Raw genomic sequence first — 14,388 nt, 5'->3', positions numbered from 1 at the left:
TCTTTGTCCTAGAAATAGGTTCGTACTTACTTCACTTCACGTTGTTTGTAACGCTAAGTGTACGGCTCCGTCACCCCTCAAGAGTAGGTGTGTAGATCGTTGTCGTTATCGAGTGACACCAATGTCGTTTCAGGATACCGCTCAGCAGGAATCTGTTTTTAACATGACACTCTTCGTAAATGACTTTGATTGAACACGCCAACGTTCACTCACCGGAAAATGAATACCCGGTAGCACGAGAGAACAGATTGATTGTTGAATCTCCGCTCCGTAATACTAGTTGAGGATGTGTACATGTATCCTCCCCGGGGAGTTGATCGCGACACCGAGTTGGTTCTGTATGCTATGCCTGGGGTAATGACTTACTGTAACCTTGCGCCTCTGAGCAGCGTCGCCACGTTGTGACAGATACGTTGGAAGAACAGATATCTAAAACAGATTTCATAATTACTTCCTTAACCTAAGGCTTTCAAACGAGACCGTTCGTAAAGAATATGTCACATGTGCCAAATACAACCTGATGTATTACAGGGATTGTGGCAAGATGTTTATCAGATTATGAATCTCAACCGGAACAAGGGGCACGGGCGTCTAAGGCGCCGCGATTCGCTGTGCAGAGTTGCGTCCCTTCAACACGCCAGAAACCTATGATTGTGGGTTCGAATCCCGGTTCGCCCCGATCATGTTTCTAGGTTTGTCAGCACATACCCTTGCTCGTGGATTTCACCGAAGTGGTAAACGTCTGAGACCTGTATCACTTCGGGCTTTCCTCCAACATTAAGCTGACACGCCGTGATATAACTGGAATACTGTTAAAAGCGGCGTTAAACCACTGGGAACAAATAAAACCGCATTCGAGCAGATACTAGTACCTGGATACCTGCGGTATACAATTGTATAATATACAAAAAATACGCTGTAATCGCTTTCTTATTATGAAATAATGCTCTATGGCGGCTTCCGAGTATGCTTTGTGCAAAGGAGCATGACATCGCGACACATTATGGGGTGCATAAATTTCTTTAACGCCGCTTAGAATAGTAAATGAGGTATATTTAGGGCTATCAGCTTGTATTGGTGAAGTTGTGCAGGTTCCCGACGTTTATCTATTTGGTTAAACCAACGGGCACGGTGCTGCCAAACCAAAATCATGTTCACGGCGAATGTTGGATTCGAACCACGATTATGGGTTTCTGACATTTCTGAGCGGCGCACAGAATAGTGCCGCCTTGTTCGACTGGGCAACCCATGCCATTACAACACCTTGTCTAGTACACCTGGCCCAGACATAGTCTGCGATTCCGCGACGGCAGAAAGATTAATGTAACCTACCGCACAACTGCAGAACAATCCCGGAATTTTTCTTACTTATTAATCCATGAACTAATTTTCATAATTTTTTTATGAACTTTCCTGTCGAAGTTTGCACCCGATCAGTCCAAATATCTAACATGCGATTTCCTTCATGAAAGCAAAGTTTGAAATAAATCATTCCCACTTTTCAACGTTCTTGTTGTATTATTACTTCAAACCCTGAGATGTTAAACGAAACCTGAAATGTCTTAATGCAAGAGATTAAATTGTTTAAAGAACAAAATGAGTTTGTATTACGTTTTGAGAGGGAAATCGTTATGTTTTACCGATGAATATACTGCAGAATTTTGTAACTTTAGCCGGATTACTTTGGTAATTTTACTGCAGATGTTTGATTATTTTACCACAGAATTCGTCTGGGGCTGCTACAAGCACATACTGAATAAATTAATGTAATAAACAACAGCATTTTACGTATTTTTCTTAATTGATTTAAAGTTGATATCACAGGGGTTATGTCTTTATAATCATATTTAAAGTCCATGTAACGCGGACGTAGATAAAGGCATGTAACAATGTCATTTCCGGTATATTATTGAATAAAAGTTTTCAATTGTCCTTCTCGAAAATCCGATTACCGAAGGCGTAATGACTGTAAAAAAATCTAGAAACTTCGTTCTTAACGAAGAAACAGTTGGAAGCTAGTTGGAATAGAAAGATTTATCTTGAAGCAATCTGTCGAGATACTTGACAGGAATCCCATGAGATGAAAAGTATAAAAGGTCTTGTTGAGGAAACATTTGCAAGCGGATGTAGAAGCAACACAAGACGCAATTTATGACCGCATTACCAAGCGATCCAATCACCGTATATGTTCGGGAGACATTCTGTTGGGCAAACTGAAACCTTTCTTTAGAGGACATTTCAAAACATGAAGATGTCAATGCACGCGAGCGGAAAGACGTTAAGCAGAACGATAGCTGGAGCAGACCATAAAATGAAATGATAAACCTATACCCGGAATGATAAGTGTACTTGTAGGAAGGAAGCGGAATTAAACCTATCTTAACTGCAACAAAACTGACCTTGCCATTTAATGGTAATGCATTCGTGTTGATAGTAAACCTCATCAAACCGACAGTTGAACTTTGTCTCGTTTGGTCTTTGCCCATAAAATAGTTGGCCGGAAGTCGTCTGCTCCCTGAAATGTTAGCGCGTCTCTTCTTCTCCACGCAATAGCTGCATTTTGTCAGTTTCCGGTTTCCTGTGATTAGTGAGTTTAGTGGTTTTTTACGTGTTTGGATTACGTGAGCACATCTCTAACCAATCGTGTCTATTCTCATTTGGTTCTTCAAGACCCAACGCCCTGATGATAGAGTGATGTCCCTTTGTCACGTTCGACGCAGTCACATCAAACACAGTGATTCTATTTCATCACCAATCGTTGATTTGAATTAATCTATAAATACTCATTTTGTTGAGATAACCGTGATCAAATGAATGTCAAAGTATTCAATTCAGAAACCTAAAACATAACAGGTATTGCTTTTATTATGGTGTTTTAAGTTCCCCATCCCCCGACTAAGAAAATTAAAGTTCGTTTAAGCAGTCGCATGAGGACAGAAATAAGGCATTACGTCCGACATCATCCTTTCAGAGAGTGAGTATGGCTTTACGCTGCTTTTATCTATACTCCAGCAATATCACGGCACTGTCAATGACTTCCAATGATGCAAATGTTTCACAATAACCACAGACAAAAGTTGAATCTTTAAATGAGCATTATATAGTAATGCAAGGTGTGACGTTTGTTGAAGTTAATGTGAAAAATATCTCTTTCTCATAAAGCCTCTTAACGCCGCTTTGAAAAGGTATTCCCGTTTTGATTTAAAATCACGGCGTGTCAGCTTAGTGTGCGAGGAAAGTCCGAAGTTATGCAGCTCACTGGCGCTTACGACATTGGTGAAACCCACGAGCAGGGGTATGGTGCTGACATACCAAGAAACATAATCGGGGTGAACCAGGAATCAAGCCCACGACCACAGGTTTCTGGTGTGCCCATGGGTTGGTTTGTTGGTTGGTTGTTTAACGCCGCATTCAGCAATATTCCAGCTATATGACGGCGGTCTGTAAATAATCGAGTCTGGACCAAACAATCTATTGATTGATATCATGAGCATCGATCCACGCAATTTGGATCGATGACATGCATCAACCAAGTCAGCCAGCCTGACCACCCGATCCCGTTAGTCGCCTTTTACGACAAGCATAGTCACCTTTTACGTCAAGCATGGGTTGCTGAAGACTTATTGTACCCCGGAATCTTCACGGGTCTGTGCCCATGGGACGCAGTTCCACACAGCGACTGGGCCACCCGGTCCCCCTTTCCCATAAGTACCTTCAAGAGAGATTATACTCCTCAATTGCCAATTAAGGTTTTGATGTTGAAGCTTGTATCCCGTGTGAATCTAAGATATTGTCTCCCTTTATACGGCATTTCAACAGTCAGATTATCTACGTCATCACATTAAAGATTACAGAAATCAACGAATCTAATCCATATCGCTGGGACTGCTAATCTGCAAAAACCTAGTCCTCATTTTACTTTGATAAAGCGTTAAAAGCTCTATTGATGGGGAAAGCTGTTCAACATGATGGGGAACTTGATTGTTTATAGGTCGCCCACCCCGTGGGGATTCCGGGTTAGAGTTGGTCTTCAGCAGCCTGGACTGGTTGTAAGACGCAACTTGATGTAACGGGTGGACAGACTCGGTGATTTTGGTTGATGGCGCGTTATCGTACCCCGACGTCGTGAATCTCGCTCACAATATAAATCACTAAATCTGGTCCAGATTCGATCACGAACAGGGTGGCGTCATACAGATGAAATATTGCTGTGTGCGGCGATAACAACACACACACACACACACACACACAGGCGCTATAGGCTGCCTTGGCATTGGCTTAAACATGTTGACCCTTTCACGTAGCCCCGCTATATCACAACAGGGCCTTATTCTAGGCTGAAAAAATGGAACATGAAACCTCAAAGCATTCATTGTTTTTAGATCTGCTCTCATAAACTATAATATTTTCAATCACACAGCTCATTACCGTCAGTTTTGACAAATGGAAATCGTGCATGTTCATGGACAAGGTCCCTGTGCTCTTTAGAATCTGGTTCACTATTCTACAGACCATACCACACGGCCTCCAGGTGTTTTCTAGGATCTAAAGTCTTATCTATAAAAAAACTGACATATTGATGAATGCGACCCTGAATAAATAATAACGTTTTGATATTTACATCTATGTCACTTGCGGTCGAAACGCAATCTAAAGATCGTGGTCGCAAATACAATAACCATGGTATTTGTTTCGAGTACTCGCGGCCGCTGATAACCTGCTCCATTCTTTCGCTGCTGAAAATAACCATGGCTAAATTTGTATTATTAGATACTATCTTCTGATTTATTTACTTTAATCTTGTGATCGAGTACCGTCGATATCCTTCCAACTCGACGTTTGCTAAGACCGAGCGGTGCATGTTTAATTAAACTCGACTTGCAATCACAATCGTTAGTTTCTTTTCTCAGTACACACAGTATAAATAATGAAGACAAACATTTGTACAATGCATCATAAACTAAGTTAATTGTTCAGTTAAATTTATTTAAATGTTTCGTTCGAATACATTATTAATTAAGTTATTCAATTTGTTAGCACTTGGTTGATTTGTGACAAAAACATGAACATGTGTATTGAAAAATCTATAATTGTTAATGTTATTGTTACTTGTTATATAAAGCAATGAAAGGAGGGAGGTTTTCCTTGAGTATCAATGTCATCGGAAATCGCTACTGACTGAATTAAAGATGAACACTTTGATGATGATTTTTTTAATTTGAGAAGTGCATGTACACTTTCAAATAGTGAGAAAAATGTTCCTTTAACTGACAAGGAAGTGCATGTTGCTGCCTCTGATGATGATAATCAGAGTCAATATATATCACAATAGAAGAAATATTGATTTTCAATGTGTACAATGCTAATTTACACGCTTTGCTTATTATTGCGGCTTCCTAATCGATGTTACTTTCCCATAACATATTCTGAGGCACATTCGAAATCGACAATGAAATTCGCACTATTCAGAGCGCTTTGGATGCTGTTGACAATATTGACTCAGTCTGTGGTTGCTGCCGCAATGTCTCAAGACGTCGCCCGGCTTTGGCTAGTTGGTAGAAATGGTGTGTAATTGGTATAATCTGAAAACACGACAGTCAAGTTCTGATACAAGCATCTTCAATTTACTCAGGTAGTTGGTCTAGACGCAGTAACTCTCTGATGGACACCGTCATGCATAACGAGGCCACCTGACAACGAGCATGACTTAGAGTGGAAGACGTCCAAGCTGTGTGTCATAGTTTCCAATTGTGTCGGTCCCTTTGGAAACTGTAAGAATTACGTTAACGTTTAGATTTTACAGTAATGCATTTGGCCATACATCTTGGAGGCGAAGCGCAATTTCCTTTTCGTGCTATGTGTGGGCGAGGTTTTGATACTGAAAACCGACTCTCGCTGATGGAAGATAAGTCGTCATTGATTTCCAAATGTAACATCGTTTGGTAATTAGAACCATGGTATGACACTTCTATTCACTCTAGCAAATCAAATTGTGCTTGTAGCCTTGATGACTGCAGAAAATTGAACATGGTATCCTATTGGGTATTGTGTTTGCATTTGGGAAAAAAACAAATATATTTTAGATTCCCTCAACTGCGTTGAAGAATAGACGCAATACATAATTCAATTAGATTGTGTTTATTTCTTCATTACCACACTACAAAAGGATGTTAATGGCTTTTAACTTTCGTTGTACCTGTGCAATTATAGGTACGTGTTCCTCCGTCGAATGTAATGTGATAAGGGAGTACTTTAAAACCAAATTTTCGGCAGAATCACGAAATATCCGGTTACTGTGTTTGTCACTTACCTGCAACTGATATGACGATCTCAGAGGATAATGTTTTCACGTCAGTATTTCAGAAGGATCACAATATATCTGACGAATATCCCGAACCATGTTAGTCCAGTTGTCGAATGCATGTCGTTTCTTGTTGTTTGGTTGAAGGTTATCTGCTTGTTTACGAGGAACAAAATTCCGCATTTTTCCCCGGTGAACAAATGACCTGCCTTTGCATGTATTTGTGACGGGAGCCATCGGTTGGGCAGGAAACGCTCACCTGTTGGCGAAACCCTGGTGTCGTCACTATTTGATAGTGATTCATGAACACATGCTCATGATAAAATACAACGCTAACGATATGGTACAGTTGACTCTTCCTTTATTAGTTTGTTTGTTTGTTCTTTAACGCCGCACTCAGCAATATTCCAGATATATGACGGCGGTATGTAAATAAACGAGTCTGGACCAGGCAATCCACTGATTAATATCATGAGCATCGATCCACAAAATTGGGATCGATGACATGTATCAACCAATTCAGCAAGCCTGACCACCCGATCCCGATAGTCGTCTCTTACGACAAGCTTAGTCGCCTTTTACAGCAAGCATGGGTTGGACTCTTCGTTTAGTAGGCATTTAGATTACATGCTGTTGTTGCTTTTATTTATGACCACAAGACTTAAAGTACCACATCTTTCATTCTGCTCACACAGAAATAGGATATATACTCTGCAAAAAACAACAACGCAAAAGTGATTCAAGATGTATGTTTTAAATATCATATAAAAAATCAACAGATGGTAGGCGATTGTTCAAAATTGGCATACATCTTTGTCATTGACCCAGATTCCATATGACACGCATGGAACAGTAGCTTTTCAAGGTGAAGGTCATCTGTTCTCAATATCTTGTATGGTCACGGTTTCAGTCGAAAACTGACAGGCATCGTCGTCCCATGGAAGCCTTCAGATCCCAAATTGTGGCATTGGGAATGATCACCCACTCTGCCTGCAGTGCTTGTGCCAACTGTCGGAGGTTCTGTGGTTGCTGCTGACGTGCTCGCAGTCGTTGATCCAGTGCATTGCATAAATGTTCCAGTGGAATTAAATCTTGAGACTTGGAGGGTCATGGCAAGATCTGGATGTTAAGATTCCTGAAAAAAGGCTCTTGTCAATGTTGCCGTATGAGGTCGGGCGTTGTCTTGTTATCTTGACCGCGTGTTGTATTATGGGAAGCACGTGTGGCCATAGAATGTGCTCAAAGTATGTTTCACCAGTGAAGGAGATATCTGCCCACCTCATCACACAACCACCACCAACTCTGTCCACTTTCATGTACTTTCGTGCATAACGTACCCTCGACGTCTGTAAACACGACGTCTACCATCCGCACGGCGAAGCATAAAACGTGACTTACTGAACCAAGCTTGCCTCCATCGCAGTTGTGGCTGTACTCTGTTTGACACCATTGACGTCGCAGCCGATGATGCAGGTCTGTCAAAATGACACCTGAACTGGTCGTCTCGCGCGAATACATTCAGTACGTAAACGGTTCCTCACTGTCTGGGCTGATAGCCTTCGTAATCACGGGATTACCGCAGTTGTTGAGGCGGACGTGGTGGTTCTTTCACGTAAGTGACGTATCCGTATGCATCGGTCCAATGCTCTGGGAGTGATACGTGGCCGACAATATCTGGGAAGGTCCGTGTTGTCCCGTGTGTCTGATAACGGTTCCACATTATTTTAATGGTGCTTAGTGTGACGTGGAAAACCTGTCTACTGCTGAAGGTGATTCTCCTGTTTTCAGTCGGCCGATGGCGTTGTTGCGTTGGCCATCAAGAAGTCATGGCACGCTTTCGCTGTTCACTTGCTGTAAGATCATGATGACATGCAAATGGAAAACTCCGAGGGTTTTGTAGCCAAAGAAGTGATGTTGTACGTGCATGTCATGTTGGTGTGTTTCGACGCCAGGGTCACCCATACTACTGTTTTGTAGATTAATCCATCATTTTCACCATTTATCTCCGCAGTACATCATTCTTACCTCTCCAACTATTCAGAAATGACCAATTGATATTTTGCATTAAATTTGTACGCCAATACTGTCAGATATTTACGATTTTACTACTTATGCGGGTTTTTTTGCAGAGTAAATGTATTATCTCACCATATTACATAGACTTGAAAAGTTGCAAAATTAATGAAATCAATGAATTACAGCTCTGAATATTTTTTTGTCATTGCAGCTCTCAAGTGGTAAACAAGATCTTTCACCATGGCAACCACTGGTACCCCTAACATGACCGCCAACACAACGGCAGTGATGGCGACCACGACGTTAGCTGTGTCCGTGCCAAACAAAGACGATGCTTCCGAGTTCGCAACTTCTCAAGCCACTTTAATCATCGTGATCATCATGTTAACACTATTCACAGTGTTCGGAGTCATTGGCAATGCGCTGGCGTTTTATATTTACTCTAAGAAACGGGACAAAACGACATCCAACGTGTTCATTCTGGCGTTAGCTGCAACAGACTTCGTCGTCTGTTTGGTGGTGGTACCATACACAATTGTCGCTGAATTGGTGGAATACGAATTCATATACGACATCCCGTGTAAGCTGTATATGTTTTGCATAACATCCAACGTTCCATTGTCGGCGTTCATTATGACGGCAATCGCCTTTGACCGCTACTGCTGCATCTGCCATCCGTTCTTGCACGTGCTGACCGTGCAACGTGCAAAACTCGCCTGCGTGGCGCTGACAATTCTAAGTTTTCTGTTGGGCGTCATTACTGCTTTGAATTTTGGAGTCTACCAAATCCAACAGTTTGGAGTTCCCCCTGAAGCGACAGGCAATGGAACAAGCTTTAACGAAACATTAAATGAAACAGCCGTCTCAAGCCAGACGTATTACGACGTGATGAACGTCTCTCTCAACTATGACGTTACAAACAATACTGGATACCAACAATCCAATCAGACCGGGGAGGTTGAGACGCGGATAGTTTACATTGGCGTGTGTGTACCTGGCGCTATATTGCTTAGCATCAGTTTCACCCAGATTTACCAGAAGCTGTATGCTGGATCCTTTCTACTTTGTTTGGTAGCAGTGGCTATCCTGTATGCGCTTATCTATAGGTCAATCTTAGTAAGAAGGCGCTGGAGATCTAAGAGGAAGAGGATGAGCTGCTACACCAGCGTGAACGGCGTGGAGACGGTAGCAGAGGAGACTCAGTTGACGGCCATCAATGGAAACAACATTGTAACTGATGAAAAGAAGTCCAAACGTCCCTTCCAGAGCCGCCAAGCGGCCATAAGGGAAAAAACTCTGTATGCCAATATTAAGACCGCCGCCATGTTGTTTGTGGTAACCGTTGTATTTATTATTTCTTTCCTCCCGTCATGGCTGATGGGACTTCAGAGTATACCGTTCAACGTCATCGTGTACAACCTGTACTTTTTAAACAACGTCGCTAACCCAATAATCTATGCCTTCATGAACAGAGCATTCAGAGACGACTTGAGGGCTTTGATAAGAGGATGTAAATAGATTCATGGTCCAAACACTGTGCTCAACACACATACGAAACTTCATTATATCTGACTCTCGCAGTCGTGTGTGTTTTTCTGTTACGTTTGCGTTACGGACGATGTAGCGTTTCAACTTCGCTCAGATCTGGATCCACGGCGCAGTTGTATGAGTACAATTGTATCAGGGAAGTACAGGGGGGACAGTTGTATTTTATGACATGCGAAAAGAGTTCGATCCTGAATATTATTTTTTTCATAGAGACTAGGCATTTGCATATGTACATACAAAGCTTTTCTATAATTAAATCAATACATTTATTGTACATAAGTCATTAAGCCTGCTATTATCTTGTATCACCGATTTCAATCGGTGTTACAAATGAATTGACTAAAAATGATTGTATAAACCATAGAATCATTGCCACAACTTTTTGTCTCAAGTAGCATCACTTTTACTTGTAGTATATTTCATTACTAGGGACATTTCTATTGTTTCATATCTATATTTTCCAAATAATGTTATTACAAAAAGTGGAATTGTCACTAAATCTAACATCACATAGCCAGTATTTGACCCCTACCCTGGCTATGCCTGGTGTTCTGTTTAGTGGCATTCCGACCATTGTAAATACCGTTAAATGAAAATGCATTCAGGGTGTGTAATATTATTGAAAACGATATGTTATTAGTGTCGTTTTAAACTCCTGTTTGTTTGTTTTTCAGTTGTATATCTATTTATTTATCCGATCAGGTGTGCAAATCACTGCAATAATTTTAGTTTTATTCTTTATACATGAGTTGTGATAGTGCCACAATATTACAACTGTGTTTTTCGAATTTAATATATATTATCCCATACTTGTTTGATATTTACGAATTTTATTTCCTTAGAATTATGAAATCACAGATGAACTGTTCTGCTCTGTTATGTATATTTTGATATTTGAATGTACATTTACAAATTGTAAATAATTAGAAAAAAATATAAGTATGTATCATAAGATAATACTGTTATCTAGAGTTTCTGTGATCATTAATGTACATTTCTTAAATATCACAGCTGATCATACGTAACGTGCACTGTTTATCTTGTTTCAAACACGGTGTTCGACATTTAAAGTATGCTGTGGAGTATCAGCCAATATGCAAAGAATTTTAATTTGGGGCCATAAACCATTGATTTTCCTTGATATGAAGAATTAACCGCTACATGAAATCTCCACTTCACTGTACTGGGGCGTGGTGCACTCAGGCTAAATTTGGATCCAATTATCAGTTTGTCTCAGCTGAAATAACTGCATATCTATTTGATGGGCAGTAAATGGAATTAAGCAATAAAAACAGCATCAAATTTGCACTGAATGTCAACGTGACGTCTGATATCATTTAATCATTTGATTTACTATCCGTTTGCGCAACGTCTTACTCATTGCTACTGATGTCACAAGTTCCGATGCCCATAAAATCCTTTCCAACTATGAGTCCGTAACTTGTATTAATGTACATATATTACACTATAATGACACTCCCGTTGATTTATACATACTCTAATAGCCGTTAATGAATAAAAACGTTCTTTATCAAAACGGTTTAGCTTGATATACTTTTCTAATATAGACAAAGTAATTTTCGCAGAGGGGTGTCTGCACATAAATTCATTACAGAAGTCTTTATTCAAACATTTGCCTCATACTGTGTGTAAATTACTCATGCCATTAAGCCTCCAATGTGCTCAAAGGGATTAGTCTTACAGCTATCATCAACTTACAGACGTCCATTTGTCAACATTTAACACACCGAGAGAAAGTAATGTGTGCTATATATTTTATATGCTGCTGAATATACCCTACAGAACATCGTATCTTTGATAGTGCGTGTCTGCTCATGGATTATGACCATGTGAGTCTCTATAATCAGCTTTTGTGATGTACGTTTGCCAATGTTGAGACGTGCGCCATGATGTTATGATGTATAAGTGTGCATCATATGGTGTTCAGATTCTGGATAATCTTTGCACTGCTGTTAATGTCCACGAAGAAGCTGATACGACGAGGTTTTGTGCTTGATTTTCTGCTGATGAGGTAAAACTAATCAGAGACGCGTTCTTGTAAGTCAATCCTTAAGCAAAATATGTTACGATGGGTTGTATTATTAGACTGCTTTGTAGTTCGACAACGTGACATGGTTCTTCCAAAATAGAAGACAAGAACGAAATCCGATTATAATCAGAATGTTACACTGCGTACCAATTTCATTCAAGTGCATGCTCTGTTTGTCCTTTGTGTTGATTGGTCGATTCGACTTTGAAATCATTACAGGAACTGTATTTGAAGAACACAACTGAAACATGCAACCTGGAATAATAAAATGAATTCAAATTATCTCGACTTTATCTTAACGGGATGAAATATTTAAGTTCATGATTAATAACATACGTGATTGATAATATGGTGTCTGCTGTCCCAACTGTTCGAGAGTGTAAGATAACGACAATTTTCTTAGTAGCTTTGAAATATTTTGAAATATACTGCTCCCATTTGTTAGGGATATGTTTTATCTTTCACCATACACAAAGCTGATAATATGTCAAGTGCATATTTAAATAGAATGACATATCTGACTTACCCTATAAAACATGAGTTGTATAGTATACGTCCATGGTACATGACATTTTAATATCAAACATAGGCAAGCACAAGGCAATATTTTCACATGTATTATTATTTTGGAAAATTTAAAGCAAACTCTAGACTTCGTTGAGTTGAGAAGCCATGAGAAGCAAAATAATTAGTTTGTTATTTCATTGTTTACGAGAAACAGTGAATCATATGTTATTCAGATTTTGTGGCCTGTGTTTTAGTCAAAGTTTGTTTGTTTGTTGTTCAACGCCGCACTCAACAATATTCCAGCTATATGACGGCAGTTTTAGTCAGAGTGTCTTTACTACTTGAGAGATGTGGGGGCTTCAGCAATACTTAGCCGTGTCATGGAGACATCTGCAGTGTCTCTCTAGGACCTAGAACCATACGTCCGTGGCTCCAATTATAGGAATCAGCCGTTGATAATGTAACACACTGAGTGCTTTACTCGTTGGAAACCTTTGAGGAAGTCATTCATTGGTATTGTTAGCCTCTGATTATTGGACGCCAACGAGACCGGGTCATTTGCAAATGTCAATGGTATGAAACCGGTGAAATGTAAGAGACTGTCGCGGGTTCTCTGATTGCGTAGGAAATGGGTCTAATTGTGAGATAGCGCGCCACATCAGCAAAGTAATTCAATTACAATAGCAAGGAATTCGTAACTGTTTGTCTACAATTGTTATCAAATTAAGTTTTAAGATTTAGTCAGCATTTATATTATGTTATCTAATATATCAACATAATCGGGGCGAAATTGTTCCCAAAAATCTCAAGTTCTACATGAAATCATTCCTATTCAACACTGTAGCACTGGAAGATGAATAGCCAACTCGATTTACCAGTAATTAATGAAAACTAAAAAAAGTAGCTAAACACAATCATGTCAAAAGTCCATAAAATATATCTTCATTGAAAACTTACAGGTTAGAAACATATACACAATAATAACTTAATTATATATCTAAAATCAGTTATTAACAATGAACGCTGAATTCGTATGGAGCGTTGTATTTAAAAACATGTTTTTAATCTTAGATATACACTCTAATTGCTATGGAATGAATATATTTTTGGAACATAGTTATGATTGGGCTAACACACGTTTCAGTGTGGTCGCATATGGGGAATATGTACGTTCGCTGAATCAGAACAAATTAGTGTCAGAATCGATTCTAGACTTGTAATTTCGAGTTTAAATGTAATTCATTGTTACTATGGCAACTGGGTTTGATCTGTCAGAAACAAGTGACAAACATGTTTAGTTAATGTAGCAAATTGATGAATGTTACGAGATCTTGGTTAAACAGTGTATACTTTGCCCATGTTTCACAAAGCAATTTTATGAGGGTGATGGCAGTAAAGCTAATTTTGAATTACCAACAAAGAATGCGGTAATATTAAAGCACTTTCTTGTCGTGAAGGTCAAATAAACGTTTCCCCGTGAGTGAGTGAATGCTGTTTTACACCGCATCGATCCACGCATTCACTGCACGATGACGCAAAATCACCAGCCTTTCAAAGACTGACCATCGAGATTTGTTTTAATCTACTGTCAACACTGTGACTGAGAAAAAACTCCGGAACCATCAAAATGTTTTAAAAAGTAAGGACTGAATAAGGAAAACCTCTATGTATTAAAATGATCGGTAACAAAATTACATTCTGCAAGCGAGCATTGACCGTCAAACTGTTTTTATTATGTTCAGCGAGCATTACTTCGTCCCATCACACAGTAGCTTTTGGGAATGTTCATTCGTGGAGGCTTGTGTGTGACAATATTAACTGCACGTCTGTCAATGTTTTTGTTGCCTGTAATGTATTGTGTATGCGCGTTTACCGGACACAAATTGTGATTTGCTACAACACTTGAATAAATCTTGTTGATTTATAAAGACAGTGTATTTGTTCCTATGTTATGTGATCGCAGTGC

At 39.7% G+C, this 14,388-nt stretch overlaps 1 protein-coding gene across 2 annotated transcripts in view; it reads left to right on the top strand.

Annotated features, from left to right (window-relative positions):
• Window positions 1-13,415, top strand: part of LOC139470946 (orexin receptor type 2-like) — a 107,904-nt gene extending 94,489 nt beyond the window's left edge. For both annotated transcript variants that reach the window (XM_071253269.1, XM_071253271.1), the window contains one exon: window positions 8,529-13,415. In XM_071253269.1, coding sequence (XP_071109370.1) covers window positions 8,558-9,835 — 1,278 coding nt within the window. In that variant the 5' untranslated portion in view covers window positions 8,529-8,557 and the 3' untranslated portion in view covers window positions 9,836-13,415. The remainder of the gene's footprint in view (window positions 1-8,528) is intronic.
• Window positions 13,416-14,388: the final 973 nt, after the last annotated feature.

This window comes from Haliotis cracherodii, unplaced genomic scaffold (genome assembly GCF_022045235.1).
Source record: "Haliotis cracherodii isolate W230 unplaced genomic scaffold, xgHalCrac1.p SCAF_21, whole genome shotgun sequence".
Classification (NCBI taxonomy): domain Eukaryota; kingdom Metazoa; phylum Mollusca; class Gastropoda; order Lepetellida; family Haliotidae; genus Haliotis; species Haliotis cracherodii.
The sequence above is the reverse complement of the archived record's forward strand: the minus strand, read 5'-3'. Positions and strand labels throughout refer to the sequence as shown.